We start from the raw sequence: 22029 nt of genomic DNA, 5'->3' as shown, positions 1-22029 counted from the left end.
GGCTTGCTGCATGCAACAGTGGACTTCTGGGGATCCCTCGACYGGCCAGGAAGACCTGCTATATTCCCTAATCCAATCTCTTCTATAATTATCCAGCTATTTTTGCATTAAGACAAATAATTATGACTATATTAACACACATTATCCAGAAAAACCTTTAGCTTTGATTTGAGTGTATCAGCATATCCATCACTGCTCTTTGGTCTAAGTTAAGCTTGTCCATGTCCAACTTTTAACTCATGCTACACTCRGATTTAGGCAGTATGCCTTGGAGTATATCCCCATGCAACTAAAGATGACACAGTTTCCTAACCTTGTAAAACAAAGAACTTTATGACAGTACAGCTTAATTTTCTATATATGTGCTAAACAGAGGTACTAAGAATTGTTTGAAAACTCTCAGTGAATAAAAGCTATTCTTTATCTGATCTACTGCTGTGAGCAGTCTAAGACAGGATAGTATATAGGATGAGCTTAAAAAATTAACTAATTGCACCTTTTGTGAGCAGTAAGGCAGCGGAGATACCCACTGGGTTTGAAATCAGGAACAGTGCTAGGAACTGGAATAGATGGGAAGAGTTAATGCTTTAAATTTTTGCAGGACCAGAGGCCAGTAAGCATTCAGCAGCACTAATACCATGTTTTCTCTAATRTTTTGGGGCATACACCTATGGCTACTTGCAAAGCACAGGTCCTTAGTTGTAAACTCAGTGAAACAGAAAAAAATCATGAGTCCATTTGATACCTAAAGTTTAAAAGAAATATTTCTACTGGAAGCAAGAAGCATTCAGTCAGTAATCTACTGTTACAATTGATTAGTGGGTGTCAACCACGAGATAAGAAAACTCTGTGCTTTCACAGGAGGGATAATATATTAAAGGATAGGATCTTTTCTTAATGGGATGAAGCCCAAAGGAAATAAAGGAAAAACTAAGACAGGATAATTTAACACTTGAAAAGGTCACTAGAACAAGCTTCCTTGATGAGTATAGTATTTTGGAATTAAAAACAAATGAATTACCTAAGAAGAATGTACTAAAAAGTGAAAAATAGCAAATCAAAATCAAATGCTATTGGAGATTCTAAAAAAGGTTTATTGAAGACATATAAATAAGGTTCAAGACTATTGGCCCAGAATGAATAAAAAAATAGAAAATACTCAGAGAATCTTACCAGGGCAGATTAACAATAAAAAACATTGCCTTGATTTACTGAAACATACCTAGGGAGCTAGAGGTTTCAGTCAAATAAACGATAATAAGTAGAAGATCCAAATTAATAGCAGCTGCAAAAAGACTGTTTTCTAGTGCCCAAAGTTGCAAGCCGCATGAGCTAACAAGAAAGATGGGCAGTGTGAAGAAGAAGACAGAAACTTCGCTGTCAGTGCCACTAACTGAGCCAGTCGACAAACAGAGCAATTTGTGCAGCAGTTTCTGGACTCTGGGCCAAGATCCTCTTGATCTTCTGGTGACATTGTTTGAGACTGTCAGGGGACTCCTGGAAACTCTGAAAAAACCCAGGGTAACTGCTGCTGCTGGGTAGGGATAGCTGCAGAAGGCTGTGACTCCTAGTAAGCTCAAGCAGCTTCTATCGAGCTCTGTCAGCTCTTCTTGACACATGGGTGTTTTCAGCTTTTGTTCCCAGGTGACTCTTGATCGAGGAGAGTCAAGCACCATTTTAGCAGGTTCTAGGGAAAGACCTATGAAAGTGCTGGGCCAGAGCACAGGTAACAGAGGCAGCYGATAGGCACAGCAGTTTGTACAGAAGAGCTAACAACTCTGCTCAGATCAGCGCAGATGTCCTTAGTGGTAGTGGTGATACACCCTGGGACACAGTTCCCAGAAGCCACTAGAGTAACCAGTGATATGGTACTGGRCTTGTACTGGGCTCTCCAGTGCAAGACATCTTGTACTGGGCTTTTCAGTACAAGAAAGATATGGACWTACYGGAACAGGTACAGCAAAGGGCCATGAAGATGATTAAGGGACTGGAACAGATACTGAGAGAGCTGGAGCTTCTCAAGCTTGGAGGAGAGAAGGCTCAGGAGACATCAGTGTTGTAAATATCTAACGGGAGGATATGAAGAAGATAGAGGTGCACTTTTCTCAGTGGTCCCCAGTGATAGAAAAAAAGGCAATGGAACAAACTGAAACATGAGAAATTCCGTTTAAATGTGAGAACACTTCTTTTACTGTGAGCGTGGTCAAATACTSGTACAGGTTTCACAGAGGAGCTACAGAATATCCTTGAAGATACCTGAAATCCAGCTTCTCCACAACTGAACACAGTTGTGGGCAGCTCTAGCTTACCCAACTCTGAGCAGAAGGGTTAGACTAAAGGATCCCCAGAGGTCCCTTCTGGCCTCAGCTCTTCTGTGATTCTATAAAACCCTGAGAACCATAAAAATTTGCAAGTTATTCCAGGCTAGAGAGGTAAAGTGCAAGTCCAAAGTAGCATCCTGCCGTGGTAACTGATCCAATGAAACRGACTAGATCACTGGAAGAAAGTAAGAAAGACAGGAAGCATGTCTGTCTGTCTAAAACATTAAACACTTGAGTGCTGCTCTTACAGCTTGAGCATCCTGACAGTGACAGAGTCAGCAATCCCAATGCATGAGGTGGAGACTAACTACTGTCCCAGCAAGCCTTCAGAAACAGGGTAGGAAGCCTTCTACTTGTTGAAGACACAACAGATCCTGCATTAATGCAAGTACTTCTTAAGATCAGTTAATAAGCCTCTGTTCATACTGTCTATTGCTTCTTTTCACTTTGAGATCTCAATTCACATCTAGTGGGGGGGGGCCTTTCCCCTCCTGCCTTAAAGCTACCCTGTAGAGAAGGAAAAGGTGATTCAGCACTAGCTAAAATGACACAATCACCAGCTAGTTTTATGGCTGTATGTAGATGCAAAAGCAGAAACAAAGTCTCAAACTAGGAAGATGGTTCCAACATAAAGAATGAAAAGAACAGCCACCTTCTAATGCTGTCTGGAGATAGTGACAGTATCTCCAGACTTCTTTTTTTTCAACCAGGGGTGCTCAGTTTTGAAACTACTGCATTGCTCCTGTAGCAGAGGCACAGGAAGTGACTGTAAGGTAGTCCTTGTCACTACACGAGTGGGCTGAACTGAGCTGCTGGGTTCAGAAAAATCTTTGAAAAATCTTGTTTATAAAACTGTTACATGACATCAGCCCGTGTTGCTTTCCATGTCTGTGAGGTACACAACAAGGTAAAGCAGCTACACAAGCACGAAGTTCTGCAGYTGTGGAAAAGCCAGCCCTCGGCACAAGTTGCAAGCCTGACTTCTTTCAGTAAGGATGGYTTAGGCATGTTTTCTCCAGGTGCATCCCTCCCCATCTCTCATGCCTGCCTTACCCCACAGAAATTAATCCATATAGTTGATCCAACTGATCTCTGTTGCATGAACAACAGTTTTCAAAGTCAAGCCCCAGTATTCTGCAAGYGGTACCCTTGGCACAAGACCAATCATCAACCCATCTGGGTATTATTTCTGTTCTGTGGTTTAAATGGAGGATATCATTCTCCACAGCTGGCAATGTGGAAACTTTCACCATTCACTGCTACAGAATCTAATCAAATCATTAAGCACTGACAAAATGGAGCCTACAGGGAGATTTTTGAAGCCACAAAATAACAAATTTAATATTATCTTTTAGAAGCAGTCAGATACCAAAATACCATTTGAAAATCTGTCCCCAAATAATCAGCTTTCACAGCCATGAGAATTGCTGGATATTCAACATGCTACAGTGATTCTTCACTAAAAAAAAAGCTATTTAATTTGCATTTGGAGGAGTCTCAGTGAGAATGGTTTAAAATATACAGACTGTCATTTTTGGGAGTGCTACACAATAAAGAAAAAGTTTTGTATTAATATCAAATATCAGTTAACAAATGCGATGGCACTGAATACTTATGCCCTAGTTCTCCAAATGTTCCAGTGCTGCAATTAATGTGATATGTTCATATTTCAGATATARCCCATGACTGACAGACTAGTGAAATCAACTGAATTTTTTATATTAACTTCACAGTCTTTGRATGTGTCCTCATATCATTTAGCTTCTCAACTTCAATATGTACTGAGAAAGGGAAAAGTTGAAAGGTAAGTAGAAAACTTCAGCAGTTATCAAAGATACTTGGGAAATCTAAGGAAAGGGTGACTTTGAAAACAATGGTCAAGTAATTTGCTCAATACCACTTTTTCTTCAAAACACAAAAACATGACTTGAAGAAATTCTTGCATCTTTAATGTAAATTGCTTGCTCATCTTCAATGCTGGAATCAGCATTTTTTAGAACAGATGATGTGTAGAGTCCTAAAGTAAAAGAAAACTGCATTTTTTCCATACAAATCGACTCCTGAAAACTACTGAATATTCATGCAGCAGTGTCAAACAGAGTTTAATACCATGCTTCTGTTGAGAGCTCTGATGAAATTGCCTTATGGCATTTATAGTGGAAGAACAGAGACGCTCACATTTTATCCCTTTTGACTAATCCACAGATTCCAAATGAAATCATGCAAGTTAATCCTGCGTGTAAATTATTTATCAAGGCTAGGGTTAGGTTTTGTTATATTAATTATACTCAAATCATAAAGCTTAACTGACCTTTCATTTCACTGGTTACCACTAATGTAGTTGTCCTAGTCACATCCTTCTCTTTCTCATGGTGCATCAAATCATTTTGACAACTAACTTGTAATTCTGAAACGTCAGCAGCTTGATTTGAGCAGAATTTCTTGGTGGTGTCTTCACAGAAATTCTGAAATTACATAGAAAAGCATTTTGATTTCACATGTAAATTGTTACTCCAGACTGGATACATTCACAGATGTGACAAGTAAGAGCATCATTCTTTGGGGCACTTCTGTGAATTTTAACCACAAATTTTCTGTTTGTCAAAATAAGTTATCAGTCATGCTTACCACCAGTGCTTGTCTTTGAGACATGTACATCACAAACTAGCACGACCAGATGGCACTATAGGTGAAAAAATTACCCTTAAGACATCTCTCTAGTCTCCTTTCTCTTTGTGTGGATATATGGCTGTGCAGATGCGCAGAATGGAGATTTATGTATCCCTTTCTGTTGATAAAGATTTTTTTCTGATGAAGTATTTCTACTGTATTGTTCATTAATTTAATGAGTTCTATTATATAGTACATTACAAAATCATATAATGCCTGACATTTCAATTAAACTTACCCAGTAGCTTTCATACCACGGTTAGCAAAGTTAGATGGTAGGAATAGAAAATTATAGCCTCATTAATTAGTGTTGTTACATTGCAGAAGGAAAATTATGTGATTGTAACCCCTTAAATTTCGTGCTTTGTATATACACTTTTATAATTCAGGATTTTTTAATRGTGAGGTATTTATATCATAAATATTTTCCATTGTGTGCATATTTTTCACTTGTACAAACCACCTGTATAAATGTCAGTTAAAAGTATCAGAAAGTGAATCTTTATTGARACTATACACTAACTGCAGTGTAGTTACAATCCAACTGCAATCACCATATTAGGAAGTGTCTTTTTTGAAAAAAAAAAGGATTATCCATTCAAAATCTAATTTAGAATTTTCATCAACAATGTTAAAGCCATCCTATTCAGAGATAGAAAGTGAYGTTAGTTAAACTGACAGTAGTCACACAGTAGTAGTGTCTGATCTGTTCAAAATCAGCCCATGCTTTGGGAAAACATAACACGAGACCACATTTTATGACAAGATGTCCATTTGGAAAGAGATATCAGCAAGCAAAAAAAAAAAGCCATTGGTAACTGAAATAGGAAATTTGAGATAGTATTTTAAGCAGAACAACTGAAGATGAAATCCGTAAAATGTATGGAAATTTTTCCTCAGTGGCATAGCATGACATAAGTGGAGGACCCTTGTTTTTCAGCTAGACAAAYCTGCAGCAATTATCTCCATTTTCTGAAATAAACACTGAAAGTCCTGTCTGCAGGGGTCAACTGAGTTACAGTATTTGATGCAAGTTAGCGCAGCACAGGCTGTACAATCTTAGGTACAGCTGTTCTTGATTGCAAAAGAATCTCTGATATCAAGCAAAGCTTTAAGCAGTGATAAAATTCACAAAGATTTCCAGGATCCGTATAAAAAGAAAWACTACTGAGGAGTAGTTTGCAAAGAGGACAGAAATGTCAAAAGAAATTCTTAACAGCAAAGAAGAAAAAATAACCTAATGGAAAGGATATTGTTTGTTCAAACTGGGACATACAGCTGTGGCTGGCATATAGTGGAATAGCTTCCCTGAAATTGTAGGAGCTTTGTCTTTTTTCACCAGCAGTGTGTGGCCCTTCTTGTCTTGATGAACTGCACCTAAACATGCCTATACCAACCGGCATATGAACTCACACTTTACAGCTAAATACTGAGAAATTTCCACTTTCTGTTCAGGGACAATGTATGTTTAGACAAAAATAACTTTCAAAGCTTTCACTAAGCTTGTTACATGATCAGTATCRTTCAGAATTGTTTGAGTACAAATGAAAGGGGCATGGGAAACACTGTTATTCGTAGGCAGACTATTCCTGAGTTTAAGCTACCAAGGATATATAACATACAAAAASCCTTCCCCTCACAAGTCAGCTTTTATGTTGTTAGGGAACCCTAATGCAAATAGCATAAAAAATGAAGTATTTTCAATATTGTTATTCTTTTCTAATCAGCTCCTTTTTTAATATATTAAACCTAGTAATTGGTACTATGGATGAGTATGTACAGATTATTTATCTTGCATTGTCTTAACTAACTTAAGAAAAAGCCTTGGTGTCAGAAGGGAGAAGTCCCCTCATTACAAAGAATGTGACTGAAGTTTGTGCAAATCTTACCAGTCATTCAGCAAAACCTCACACTGTGATACAACGGTTCCCCAAGGCACTCTGCAAATAAATTACAATATGCAGAACTCAAACATTTAAGAACAAACTGGGGAACRGAAACTGAATTGTCACTTCAGTATAGACTGAAATCTGATATAATACTTTAATGTTCTTAATGGAGCTATAGATAACAAATGGAGTAAGAAAAACATAGATAAGGTACAATTTTAGACTATATGAAAAACAGAGAGGTAAGTGCTACAGTTTTCTTCCAAATATTAGGTAKGACTAATAGCACAGTATTTCCTAATGCATGAAATCACTGTTACACCAGTTTAGAGTGAGGATATCAGTCATGGTTTTCAATAATGTTACTGCCAGAACAAGCACTGATTAAGTTTAAAACATCATGATCTGAACTATGGTCATTCATTATAATGGACTACTCATGAGGAAAACCCAAATCTCAACATTTGGAAAATCCAACTAACAGCTACAGTTTTGTGAACTAGACATTTTACCTCAATAGTTAAGCACTGACCATTACATCCCTGCGTGTACTCATTATCCACAAATAACTCAGAAGACAGGCATGTGTGATCTCTCTCCTGAATCACCTCTTCTGGCCAAAGAGTTCTAGTATGTTTAATCCCTCCTCTTACTGAAGTCAAATTATAATCAGTGAGGGACGAGATCTTGAAATTTCTGATTCTTTGCAAGAAACAACCCAAAGCTGCTGAAGGCAATTCATATACCACACCTACCTGAGAGAGCACTATTCAGTCACAACTGCTCAGTAAAATAAGATTATAATCCGAGAGTTTTTTTTTTGTTTGTTTTTTTTGTTTTTTTTTTTTTGGGGTGGTGGACTCCAATAATGCTAGTAGCAACCACTGAGACCAAATAGTAGAAAAAGAAGTTCTTCAAGCAGGAAAGAAAAAAAAATGTAATATCAGTTTTAAAAAATTATTTTTGTGTTTGTGATACACATAACTGTTTTGGTTGCTTTTGGTATTTTTTTTGTGTGTGTGTGTGGTTTTTTTTTTTTAAGAGAAAGAAAGCCTCAATAGCATCTAGAACATTTAGAGTAAAGAAGGAGAAACAACATTTGTTTAAAGAACTGAAAAATGTGGGAGTAAATACGAAACCAACAGCTGTCATAGTCTGATAATGCTGTGAAAGATGCAGTGGCATAAACCAGTCTGACAAAACTGTGCCTTTCCAGACAGAAAGTCAAGCTGTTATATGATTACAAATGACCCTAGTGAAGAAGGAGATTCTTTTGTCGGAGCAATCAGTGCTGGACATGGCACTACACCTTTGGAGTACATTTATTATGAGTCACCCATGCTACTAGATACAGATCATAAACCTTTTACTGCAATCTTTTAAGACAACTTGGAGTGGCACTCTTTGCTGCCTTCAGAAACTCAAGCCAAAGCTCTAAACATATATCTTTGCTTTGGCATATACTGCACTGGTATATTTATCTGTAAAATGCTTAATTGCTTCACGTAGCTTTCCACCAGAAAAAAAAATATACAGAGAAGGAGAATGTGATAAATGGTTTTGTAGTCCACACACATTTCACTGTTTCCAAACAAAACAGGCAATTTATCAAGCTACAAAAGAAGATTCTGCAGGAGAGTCATATGGCAGTGTATTCATGGGGAAGCCCAAATCAGGTTTTATGTAGCTTTAGCTTTTAGTATTTTGCTGGATATTTTAAAGTAATGATAAGAGAAGGGTAGAGAGAGAACTATCAGTCTAAGTGAAACAKGGAGATCATATTTGCTGTTTTATAGAGAAGACTTAATGAATCTCAGGCTAATTCACAGGATGACACCTTTCACCGATAATGATCATTTTACTCCAACTTTTATTACATTTACATCACTTTCCACACCAAAAATTAGCACTGTAGTGAATCAGAGAAGAGTCCCAGGTTTTGCCTCTCATAAAACAAGGATAAGTGTAAGGTCCATAGATTATCCTGAACCACAGATCCAAATTCTCTGCTGGATTGCAGGAGTGCAAACTGGAATGGCTACATTTCTTCAAAATACTTCAGTCCAGATTTACACCATTGTTAGTAAATATAAAATTTCACCCACAACATGAATGGGCAAAGGAATGGGCTTTTCCATGTAACAGATGGGAAGCATGAATTCAAATAATGAGAATACACTRCTGGAAACTCCTGACACCTCATGGGAAATTTGCATTATTATAGCAGACGTTCAGGACWGAATTATTCCACTTGAAAGGAAACAATTACTTTTTGATTATTACTCATTTGTATCCCAAGATAGCCTTTTTGCATGATCGACTGGTGAGCCAACTTATCTTGCACATCGAGGTAATTTTTGCAAGGGCACACTGTACCTATAGTCAAAAATACTGACAAGGGTCCATGATGTGGTAGTGAAGAATTTTAACTGTCTTCCCCATTGCATCGATTCCAGGGCAAGATATCAAGCCTTCATTTTCCACAGTCCAGTGGGCTAGAGAAGAGCTAGTTAGAAGACGTTTCAGAATGGCCATAGGCAATAAAGAGGATCCCTATTGAGCCTCATTAACATACAGGACAGGAGCACTTTAGAGAATTATTATTTGCCTGCAGAGCTCATAAGGCACTATAAACTAAAAAAGAACTGCTTTTGCCAAAGAAGAGGTCAAGGTTACGTTGTCTCAAAGGCAGGAACAAAATTGAATTAGATAGTTTACCTAAAGGGGACATGGAACCACTGGTTAAATTACTGTTTTTTTTGATCAGGGTTCAAATTCTTAACTAACACCCCTTTACAAGGTACTTTTTATACCTGGCTACARCATCATAATTAATTTGACATTCCTTGTCAGTAGTCCGGGATTTTCCAGGATTAAAGAGGAGATGCTATGTAATGAAGTCATGATAAATATTTTCCTAAAAGTAGAAAAGAATTAGTTTATCCATGTTCAGAGCTTGAATGAAAATATTCTGATTTTAAAAATGAAACAAAACAGAAAGTCATATTCTAGCTAGATCCAATTCTACCAAACGAAAATCAAATAAAATATGGAATTGAATTGTCTTAGAGAAATCAACAGGCACATGGAACATTCAGAGTTTTACCCAGTATGCACTTTATCTGTGAGTATATTACAGTGACATGCTACCTAAAAAAGAATAAACTGCGAAGGAAATGACATTTCCATAAGAACACAACAAAATATTCTGCTTCGGGGGTTTTGCCTGTTTTTAGGGGTAACCAAAGAGGCTGACTGAGATGGGAAGGAATAGTAGGTAGCCACTAGATGGCTGTATTCCCTGGCTTATTCCAGCAACTCCAGCTGAGCATTTGCACTTAAAACTTCATTGTAAGGGCTTACAATTCAACAGTAAAGCAGTAGGCAAAAACTTAGCATACAGACTCTCATCTGACAAAGACTTCTACTTCTGGAACATCCTTTCTCCTATTTAAAACCATACCACAAGAAAAACAAATTTTGCAGTCRTATCTAGGACTAGGCAGAAAGAAAATATTCTTCATCAGATTTGATCATTTCTTAGGGCAACAATATGCTGTGAAATGTTGAAATCTGATAATTAAACAGGCCAAGATGTAACGATTTGGAGGAGGGAGTGTCAAACGGTGGGGAAAAGGGGATCCAACCAACAGGATGACCTTTACAGAACAGCTATTGTACGAGCATGGTACAAGTTTTTCAAAGAAATTTCATGAGGGCTTTAAGGAGGTAATTAAATACTGTTGCTCTTCCCAGACTGTTCCCACGGTTCAGCACCTGACTGCGGTAAAATAATTTGCTTAATATTATCGAAAAAACCCCATGCTAGTGTGTGCCATTCTAATATTCTAGTAAAATTCTTTGCTTTGTTCAGAATTTCAGAGCCTCAGGCTTTTTGTTTGTAATCCAGAGACTTTCATGTACTCATTCACTGCTTACAGTACTTATTTAACCAGTTCTTGTTAGATGGGATTTTTTTTCCAAAAATCTGTTCCAAGATGGAATAGAATAGGTATAGGCTCTCTCCAGAGCCTTTAAAATGAAGCTTTTCTACTAAAAGATCCTTATTGCCAGTGGGTTACTAGAATTGTGAGCCTCTTTTTCCTGYGGTTTTTTCTGCTGCTCTGTATGTATACAAGCAAAAGAGAAYGGAAAATTATGTAGGACATCCCTGAGCGGCCTGGGATGAAACAGTTCTGTATATAGCAAGCACAAAACCACCAGGCTTACGTCTTTTGCTATTAATGTTGCAAATCAAAAYGGATATTTTTAAATCTATTTAGTAATAATTCAAAATGCAAAATACAGAATTGCATAATGGGCTTCCAGCTCCATCTCTTTCCTCTCCCTTCCCTGGTAAATACATAAAGGGGAAAGGACTCATTTCCCAGAGCCTCACAGCAGAGAGCAGAGTTTTATTTATCTTTACYCTGAAGTGCATGTTTGCATGATATTTGTTTCTGCAGATATGTCTGCATCTAAAACCTGTTTTTTTCTGAGTACTTAGCATTATACCACACTTTCTTAATTCAACACATTGCACAGAGAGGAAATAGTTAGACACAAGACAAATAAGTATTATTTTCTGCCTTTTACATGCTGGCAAATTGAAACATGCCCTTTTCCATCCAGCTTTGAAAGGGGAATAGGAACCTGTCAAGTGCACCCTGCTGTCACCTCTGCAGACAGCCTGCCTCATCACAGCACCTTCAGCGCCAACGGCACTGCGTAGCCACCTTGCCCGTTGATTTCAGCCACAGCCACAGCTATAGAAATTAGGCCTCAGCTGTCTCAAGTTGGACAATGAAAAGCAGTTAGTAGCCACCTATGAACATTTTTGGTTTCCATGACACTCACCGTATGAGAAAGGCAAGTGTGAACCGAAGTCGGAACAGAGCCCCGTTGTCTGGTGGGGAGCTGGACACCTTAACCCCAAAGCAGGCTTTCTTTCTTTCCTTTGTCTGTTCATCCACTAAAAACTGAAGTTCTTGGGAGAAAAAATGTTCCAAAGGTGTAAATAATTAAGATCTGCTCCTGTACTACAAATACATTTTGCCTGAGTGAATGGACATGCTTGTTTGTTCAAAGACTATGAAATGTTGTATTTTGTGAAATCACCGCTTGAGCAAAAGATGTGAACTCTTCTCATTTATCTTAATGGGACATTAACTGGAAATTTAATTGCAAGGGAGAGCTAATTATCTGCAGGTTTGCCAAACTGCAGATGGAATCTACTCAACAGAATGAAATCTGAATGCTGAAGTCAACGTGAACGTGAGTTCAATCTAGTGTGCGGAAAATTGGAACTAGAACCAAGTAAAAAAAACTGAAACTTCCGGTAGCTCCTGAAACAGAATCTCAAATCAGGCACCCTGAGCTGCATCGTTCTCATAACTGTCTCTCCCTCAATCCTCAAATCTTTTGTTCCCCTAAAAATGAAATAATAGCCGTACTGTTTCAGACCAAGAATACATCTCTCTCGGTATCTTTTCTCCACTGTTGCAATATGCAGACACCAAGGACAAGTAAGAACAGAGCAGGACTAGCTGCCACCTCCAAATACACTCTCAGTCCCTAACTATTTTCTGCTCAGGGAATTTCCTGAGTTTGATGTGGTTTGTCTATTTAGCAACCCTCAAAGGGGTCTCTCTTCCAAGTTTTTGTCCAATCTCCCCTTGAACTCCTGATACACTTCCAGCCTTGTTCTGGCTCCCCTTGGTCTGAATGTATCCTGTCCTATTTCCTGTAATTGTGACCCTGTGGAGAGCAGGGGGAGAGCAAGATTTTTAAAATAAATTGTTTTCAAGTTCTTACTGCTGTGCTGCCCTTCCTAGCATTAGTCTGCAAGTCCAGCTGCAGAGCTCACACTGTGCTTCCTCTCACTGAATGACAGAAAATGCTGTGTGTGGCAGACAGCAGCCTCAGTAAAGCAGCAGGACATCACATTGGTAGGAATTAAATACTTCWGAGTAGATTCTGATCTCAGAAACTAGGTGTAAATCTGAAGTCACTCCCTGCAGTCCAAAAGAGCTATTTTGGATTTACTCAATCATAACTCAATTCAGAATCTGACTCTTTGTTTTTTCAAAATCATMTGGTTTCCAGGACACAGTGGAGAATGTAACAGTCGGAGTGAAAGGAAAAATAGCTTATTTTATTAGTAAAACACATTCCTATTCTAACAKGTATTTTGGTAACTTTGAATCCCTTCAAGAATTTGCCTTCTCACATATTTATATATATAAAAATATATTAAAATGTACACAGGGGTATGAGTATATAAATATTTCAGTTTGCCCACTAGAAGCAAGTGTTATTTTGGTGAAAAGAAGATAGAAAATATTCTGCCCCATTTTTTTACTTTCCTCGTTTTTTCCTTTTTCTCTGATATAATTTCAAAGTTCTGACACTGAATTCACTCACAGCTGTGTCAAACTTCACACTGGTGGCCTGCAAACCTGTCTCCATTACAGGGCTTTTGGTTTGTTGTCAGTTTTGAAAAATGTACTGGGGAAGAGCTGGATTCTTTCTCATCAGAAAGAAAGTTTAAATTCTGGAACATCTAGCAAACTGTGAAGTGCCTTCCCTCGAGCAAAGAACGACTTACTCATCATCACATGTAAAAATCATTTGTAATCACAGGTATGTATCATTACTATTAAAAAGGGACATTTCAGTCTAGTCTGATAAAAAGTCAACAGCTAGTAATTCAGATTTTGAATTTCCTCATTTCACAGCAGGGAACAAAAGGGAAGGGAAGGGAAGGATCAGCTTGTAAGAGCATTCCCTCTCTGATACCAAAACTAAAATTTTGTGTGATACAGTAGTCTCACTTTTGCTTCTCATCCCTCTTCCATTATCATCACCATCCTTTGGGGTGCTGGAGCTACGAGGTCCAAGAGCTTTCCCTGGGCTATGATCATGGAGAACCGCTAGTTGAGGTCAATGACTGACTTCAGAGCCAGGCTGCAGATTCAAACATCGAGTTGCTTCAGTACTAAGCTGCGAGGATGAGAATTAATCTCTTGTGCTCACAACTTAAGATTTTTTTCATTTTTTTTATCACATCCATTCCATTCTGTGTTCCTTCTACAGAGATGATGTTGGACAGATCTGGTATTCCCATGGTCTTAAAGCAGTGATTATGGTACTTTGCTCACACGCTAAGAAATGCTTTATAGCAGAGGAAAGGTTCATATTCAACCACTGTGCATTGTATATTGTATTGTGGATGCCAGAACTTAGCGCATATGTTCATATTAATGTGTGATGAGTTAGTTCCTAACTGTTCATTGTATATATATATATACATAAGTATGTGCCATACCACTGGCTCTTACTACAGCACAACAGTGTTTTGCCTCCTATTCCTTCCCCTGGTGTTTATGTGGCAGTTAGGTGGTTTCCTCATTGGTGGTGTCTGTGGTGGTATCCTTGACAATCTTTTCTGATGCTCCTAAAGGAACTATTCTGGAGATTGCAGTTACTCATTTTCAACATATTCTGATTATTTAGAATACTGTTAAAAACATGAACATAAAAATGTTCCTACTATCTGCACGGCAGAACTGTGGTCTAAGTTATAGCTACATTTCAGGTAAACTAAAATCCTCCCAATATTGCCTTCTAAAATTATATGCACTTCCACACTCAAAGTAGAGCTAAATCAGATGAGAAAGGCTTACGCACAATCATCTAAGTCTAGAATTGTTCCACCAMAAATACAAAATATATTAAAAAAAAGGGGGGGAAAACACATGGGAGAGAAGAAAGAGAAAGTCACCGCAGAAGTATTTTTTTCCTGTATATAATTGCTCAAAGTTATTTCAGCCGGGAAATAAATAACATTTTGTATAAACCTAATGCATGTACTATTCCACATTTGAAACTGAGTATTTAAGAAAGAGAGCAGAAAACTGACATCCAGAGTGTTCACCATCTCTTCCTCTCSCTATCCCTTGTAAATGCTACATATTTATATTGTATGGTTGATAAGCAACACATATAACAAGGAAACAATGTGAAATTTTTTTTAGATACTCCATCCCAGCTCCTGGCAAAAGGTGCAGGGTGTATTTGCTCTGACAAACTGCCAATACAGGAGTTCAGAGCAAACAATCCCTCTTTGACAGACCTGTGATGATGCACGCTGGCAGCTGAGGTGGACTGGCTAAAGTGGAGCTCTGTGTTGCCTTTTTTTTCTTTTTTCATTACTCCAAGCCATTATATTACTGTTCTTGAAGAGCACCGGGGATTTAAGCTGTTAAAAGGCTTAGCAGAGGTACAGCACTACCCATTCACGAATGCAGGCCAATGTCACTTTGTGCTTTCATGATACTCCTGGAGCCTCAATACTCTCTGCAAGGGTTTGAAGTGAATCAGTAATGGCACAAATGTTTTGCAAGGGGTAGACAAGCACTCCRAGGAATTCTGAGCTGTGGCCAGTTTTCAACCTTAATCACTTGATTTTTCAAGACTGCTTGGCTCAAAATAGCAAGCACTGTCCTGGGACATGAGAAGGTACCTGACATCTGACTGGTCAGATCAAACTGGTCAAGTCCCACACAGCATCAAGAATAYTAAGACAAAGTTGAAGGTGTAAGCAATTTATGTTCATTGCTCTGACCTTATGGACATATCATACAGGACAGGAAAGTATTTCCTACGGAGACAAAGGGATGAATCACATGGTAAATGAAAATACTGCATTTGATGGTCTTGCTAATGCCCTCACACAGCCCTTAGGGAATATCGGCCCTTGCTTAAAGATCTTTCCTTCTTTCTAATTTCCTGAGGAAATTCTGTGCTTATGTTCTCAGMGCACTGCATAATCACAGATATCACAGAATCAGTAAGATTGGAAGGGACCTCTGGAAATCATCTAGTCCARCCTCCCAAAGATTTCCTCATGCTGGTTCCTCTGGGGCTTGAACCCRGGACCTTCRGCATGTAAAGCAGATGTGAGAACCACCTCACTACCCCTCTACCCCAAGGGGTCTGTTTATGGCTCTAAGGATCCACCTGCTCTTGTCGAGGCTTGGGGGCACCACTTACTAAGCAACAGAGAAGGCATTGAGTTGTAAACAGCAAGACTGTTGCCTGAACAGGGGCTTGAACCCTGGACCCTCAGATTAAAAGTCTGATGCTCTCCCAGCTGAGCTATCCAGGCTCCTCTTGATCAAGACCTACCTTGTATCTAGATGAGCTCTCCTGGCACTGACTGCAAAGCTGAAAAAAATGACCAAAAATGTGAGTTCAAACCAAACAGATATCAGCCCACTGGTTATCATGTTTTCACGTGTGCAGTCATGCTCTCAGTCATAAGCAGCTGGCTTGATAGTCCATCTACCAGTGACAATGTTCTTACCTCAGTTATAGTGGTAAATATGGTTCATCAGAAATGATAATCCATCAAGTAAACATTGAAGCATTGCAAATATTGCCAAAAAATTAAGAGAAACAAGATGTTTTCATGGGAGTCACCAATAGTGATGTGTTTTGGATAGACACAGAAAAGTCTAGGAGATATTTAAATATCTAGGCAATTTTTAGACCTTTAAGGTAGATTTTTTTGTTTGTCAGATAACATGCTTAACAAATAGGTCTTCTTTCACTGCTTGTCTCTTTCTGACKTGGGACAATTCCTCTCTACAGCTCTCTTCAGCTATAATAATGGATAGCTTGCTTGCATTAAAATGGGCAAATCAGTATTTCATTAATCTCACTAAATAGTTTCTTCTTCTCCTCTCACCTATTCATTGTTGAGTATAGTAGCTCAAAAGGAGAGTGTGAAATTTCAGCCCTGGTAAGTATACATTTGTCTTAAAATCTTATTATACTCAGATAATACTTCAGTTGGTTCAGTCATCCTGCAGAAGACATAAGTGATTATGCAGACTTGAAAGTGGATATTGTTTCCCTCCAGTTCACATTCATTCATGTTCAGGATATGTCCAAGCTCTTAAAAATTTCTAAGCAGAATAATAAATAATTTCCAAAATACGTTTCCAAAGCCAAAGATGACATCCACCACAGTGGATTTTTTTTTTTTTTTTTTTTTTTTTTTTTTTTCTTTTTCTTTTTTTTCTTTCTAGTGCTTGTGCAGCTGACCAATGCATTAGCAACTTCTGGCATGAATAGTCCTGCTCCACACTCCTGTTGAACTCTAGGCTGTGAAGACACGTTTTCACACATCTTCAGAAGGCTTTGCCAAAATGACCACAGGTACATCAAGATAGAATATTCTTTAATCAAATGAATAACTGTTTTGTGGATAATGCTTGGAACCATTTCTTGACAAGAAAGTGGATTTCAGTGAAGTCCTCTGAGGGCAAAGAATTGTGCATCTCTCATGAGTTTGATCACGTAGGGTGGTTTTAGTTTCCTCAGTTCACTGAATTAACTTGGGAGTTTAAAAAGCTTKTATTTCCGCAGCCTAAAATTTGATCTCATTCAGTCTTTGCACTATGCTTATTTCTTCATTTGCCTTTCAATTCAGCAACCAGCCTTTAACAATGTAGTGCTATCTTCTCCTGTAGCTTTGCTTCAGCATTCAGATGGTCAGCAGAGTCTCTTTCTCTGGTGTGAATACTTTCTTCTCAGGAAACAGAAACTGAGATGACCCTGAGCAAGCCCACAGAACTTTTAAAAAAGAGAATACTATGACATCAATCTTGTGTCAGTCTTGAGAGGTAATATTTTTAGTCCTATAACCTGCACAARTAAGAAGACTTTCTCACTGTTATCAAGTTCAAACATGCAGCCTAGACTACCCTAAAGGATATATCCATCRCATGCCGATTATTAGTGGAGCTTTCATTAGTAGAAACCTTTGSATAAGTCCAGTCCTGACATATATACTGATTTTGGCTGATTCCACTTTCCTCTAGGTGATGTGATTACATTCAGCTGATCTAGAAGTAGCCATTATGGGTTAAAGACTAATCTTGTTTTCAGTCTGATAACAAGTTGGGAAAGCAAATGATGCTGAAGGCAGTACAGTTAAACAGCAGCTATGAGACTGATAGCTTCTGTACTGTTCAAAACTTTCTTACATTGCTTCCACAAAACCATTTCAGCCACTAAGGAAGATTTTATAGTTTAAATAAAAATCTATCTGCATAACTTTTCTGTCTTAAAAGAGTGAATTTATTCACTCTGCACAAGCCAACCAGATATACATAAATACTCTGGAAAAAATCAGCAACCCCAAAACTCTACAATGACCTGTTGCACTTCAGCATCCCCTGGCAGAAGTGCAAATAAATTGTGTTAATACAAAGTTGACCGAGTGGGTCATAACATGCATGCACTTTACGCCAAACCACTGGTCCTGTGCGTCACTTGGCTGCCTCATCCTGATGCCACATGAGCTACACATAGGATATTCTATAGTAATCCTGAGTACAGCACAGATATTTAGCTCTTTAGCACAACTCCAATGGCAGCAAAACTAGAGGAGTTCTGAAGTACTTTTGCATGGGAGAAAAGRAAAATTCCCATTGATAGACACCTGTACACATTCCTTGGACTATTTCATAGCCAGAGGGTACATGCAATTATATTTTATCCAGCTCTGAAATTCAGCCAGATTCCAGACAAATTCATTGACCTATTCTTACTAAGTCGACTAAAGTATAGAAAGTACTATTGGCATTGGGTGAATTCTCTATTTGTAGTCAAATCTTGTTTATTTTACTCTTGCCGCAGCCTTCTGTGACCCGCGATTGTAGCTCACCTGTTTCACCTCGTTAATACATACACTTCTAGAGTATATGTCTGCAAAGCAAACAGAAGTTTCCAGGACCAAATTAAAAAAAATATTTCAAACGGAAAAATGGAGTGCATGTCTTTGCTAGGAAGGGCTCTGGGGCTGCAACTGACAGTGATGGGTAATGAGTAAAGCACCAAGTGGGAGCACAGCCTGTCCATCACACCCTGGTTTTCTCACCCTGGTCACAACCYGCTGAAGCAGAGGCAGTTTCCTCATGCAGCCAGGGGCTGTGCCACCCACCACCACCCGTGCAGGACATGCAGAGTGAGTGCAGCGTTAGAGCAAGAAGGTAGGGCTCTAGCAGGCAACCGTGGCTGTTCGGGTTCTCTTCCAGAGGAGCTGGCTGCCTCCATCCGCTGCCTCCAGCGTGCCTGCCATCCTGCAGGGCTGGCACAGCAGTTTCTTTGCCTGATGGAGTCCTCAGAGAAAGGAGCTGCTCCTCACCTGCCGCAGAGGAGCTCGCAGGCAGCGGCGTGGGCTGGGTTCCCAGAGCCGCTAACCCCAGCACTCTCCTTTGGCTCCAGCAGTGCAAAGACAGCGTGTCTGATTAACCTGGCAGCGTTGTCAGGAGCAGGCCTTTCCTTCTCCTCAGGCGAAGTGACTGCTGACCTGCAATCCTCCTTCCTTTTCTTTGTCTAGTTTGCAAAATAGTGGCAGATAGGAAAGGAGGAGGCAAGCCTTTTGGCTGAAGTGAGTTAATAACCGCTGCCTTGGAGAACAGCTCAGCTCAGCCCGCCAGAACAAACACGAGGGCTGGGGAAGGATTCGCCACCATCAGCCACGAGAAGCGATTTCTCTCTCCAGAGATGCTTTTTTTTCGTTTGTTTGTTTCTTTCACCAAAAAGACAGCCCATGGAATTGCAGTGCCGTAACGGGGCACAGCATCGAATCAACGCAAAAACATTCCCGTATCAGAGAGACTGGGTCGCAGCACACCTTTGGCTGCTACCATGAAGAAAAGAAAAATGCTGTAGATTGTGCACAGAAAGARACCATGTGGCAGAAGCAAAATCATCTGAGCTGAAATGAAACGGCAAACCTGAAGTGAACTGAGCCCTGGTAAGTCCCGGAACGGTATGCTGGTTGACGGTTCCTTTGAGTTGGTTGAGAAAGGGCATGCTGAGCATTTAACGAAAGCAACCCCAACTCTCAAAAGCATTTGCTTGRTTTTGATTATTGTTATCTTCAGGCCCCAGTGAGACAAATACATGAAAAAGACCTGATCAGCTGAAGTAAATTAGTCCTTTTAAAATCCATGTGCATAATCATGTGAGTAAAGCTGCACAYGTGTGAGTGTTTGCAGGAGCAGAGTCTTAGAGGCTTTGACCCTGCCAACACTTTGACACGTACTCAAGTTTACTGCAGTGAATAATCCTACTTTGGCAAGGGGAAAAACTCGCCATGGTATTGTACAAGCCTAAGACCTGGCAAGATCAGAGCTTTGGACTGTACGTTTTCTACAGCAAAGCACRTTTTGATACTAAGAAAATCATAGAACATAGTTGAATAATCTATCAGATGCACAAATCCTGTATATTTTAAACTGAACAGTATTCTGAGAAGGAACTGTATTTTTACACATGAGGTCGATGTTTAACATTGTGGGTGTACCAAAATTTAAATAATAAATAAAGAAAATAACTTGGTATCATTTATTTATTTGGTTCTTTGAGGATTTATGAGAAAGCTGATAAAAGAAGAATGTACTACTTATTCTCATTAATTCTGTGCTTCAGTAGTCTTTCATTTACGTAGGTGTATAAAGCTTCAAAACTAACAAATCCATCTATGCTTTCCGGGTGCCTGGTGACATTTTAAAATGTATATAAATAATACAGATCTCAGGTTAGCCTCACCCTACAACACTTATTTCAGCTCCTTGGATAGCTAATAAACTCAACAGCAGGCAGCACTGCATGTGACAATGGCTCTTGAGAGAAAAATCTCTGACTACCTGGAATTGGGCTAAAATCTCATTCATTTCACAGGAACCATCAAACAGCATCTGTGAGATAGTAACAGTTTCTAGATGACACAACACCCAGATGAACAAATGGCTTGCCAGTGAAAGCCGTCATTTCAGCACTATTTGTTTCCTAAGACAGGCAATCTCAAATTCAGCATTCTTGGCTGAAATCTTGGAAGCAACACTTTTTGAATTAAGAAGTTGTGTCTCAGGCAGTCTAAGGTTGCCTATGATGCCTCTGTCCAAGTCGGACAGAGATCAATATAGATCAATGCTGAGGCAGCAACTCCTGACTCCTCCGAGCCCATTCAGACAGTCCTATAACAAGCATGTTAGCAATGGGAGAGGGAAGCCCTGTAAAACAGTACCTGGCTCCTAGCCGGAAGGCCACATTTTACATCAGGCAGAGCAGAAAGACTTCAGAGTACATAAGAATTAGACCTAGGGAGGAATAAGAACCCACACTTTCTGCACAGAGCCCTTTGAAGCCAGGGAGTTTCACTGCGCTCAGGTTTTAGCAAACCTTTCCAGCAGGTCGTCTGTGTGGTTTCCTGACCCAATTGCTTCATTTGAAGCTTGAGGTTTGCAGAAAACCAAATGCTAGTTGCAACTCAGAGTGAAAGGGGGGCTGCTTATTTTTTTCTTGGTATAGGCATAGYGTGTTTTCAGCTGTGCATGAAAATGGCAGGGATTAAGCATGCTCATTTTGGGCAGCCCTTTCACCTAAGCAGTCCTCCTTTTCTACTGCTATCTAATCCAGATGGGAAGAAGTTAGATGAAAAATTTACACATACCTTTTTGCATTTTTCGGAGGTCTTAACTGAACTCCCTGCTTTCTGTTCCAAAATAGAATTTCCCTGGAATTTTCCAATAAAATTTCTAACAGCTCTAATTCTCATCTACAGTAAATGTGTTTAAAGTAAAAAAGCATAAAGATCTTGTATTTTGAACCAGTTTGGTTCAATATTTTTACTAGTTACCAGTTTTGCAGTTTAATTTATTAAATGTTAGATAAACATTTTCCCATAACTTAGAATTCAATATTAATAAGTCTACAGTTATAAAAATCCCTTATTTTCATTAAAAATGGTTCACAATATTCATATAGAATATGAAATTCATATAGAATATGAGAAGTAGAAAGTAAATGCTATAAAATATACTACTGATAAAAGTAGTATTACGATAGAATATTCTCGATTTAGATAGTCATCAGCATATTTCTCTTACAAACTTAAGAATGTTCTTTATAACAACTTCATAATGTAACCATCTAAAACTTCTCTATAAGACTCTGGATGTGAGCAGGTATTCATTTTTTTGTGACTTTACAGATACAACTGGTACATTGCGCCTGGCAGGCTGGCAAGATAGCACACAGGAATTATCTCATTTAACTGTAGATCAACG

The 22029-nt window shown here is 38.9% G+C and overlaps 1 protein-coding gene and 1 non-coding gene across 2 annotated transcripts in view; both read right to left on the bottom strand.

The window, feature by feature from the left end:
• THEMIS (thymocyte selection associated) overlaps positions 1 to 22029 on the bottom strand; it is an 84956-nt gene that overhangs the window by 11915 nt on the left and 51012 nt on the right. The window contains exon 5 of the mRNA XM_085314102.1: positions 4633 to 4786. Coding sequence (XP_085170228.1) covers positions 4633 to 4786 — 154 coding nt within the window. The remainder of the gene's footprint in view (positions 1 to 4632; positions 4787 to 22029) is intronic.
• TRNAK-UUU (transfer RNA lysine (anticodon UUU)) lies at positions 15977 to 16049 on the bottom strand. Its single transcript has one exon. It is a non-coding gene; the product is annotated as a tRNA-Lys (tRNA).

This window comes from Rhea americana, unplaced genomic scaffold, assembly GCF_003343005.1.
Source record: "Rhea americana isolate MKP2758 unplaced genomic scaffold, rheAme1 scaffold_110, whole genome shotgun sequence".
Taxonomy (NCBI): domain Eukaryota; kingdom Metazoa; phylum Chordata; class Aves; order Rheiformes; family Rheidae; genus Rhea; species Rhea americana.
Note: the sequence above shows the minus strand (reverse complement) of the source record. Positions and strands in the feature narration are given on the sequence as shown.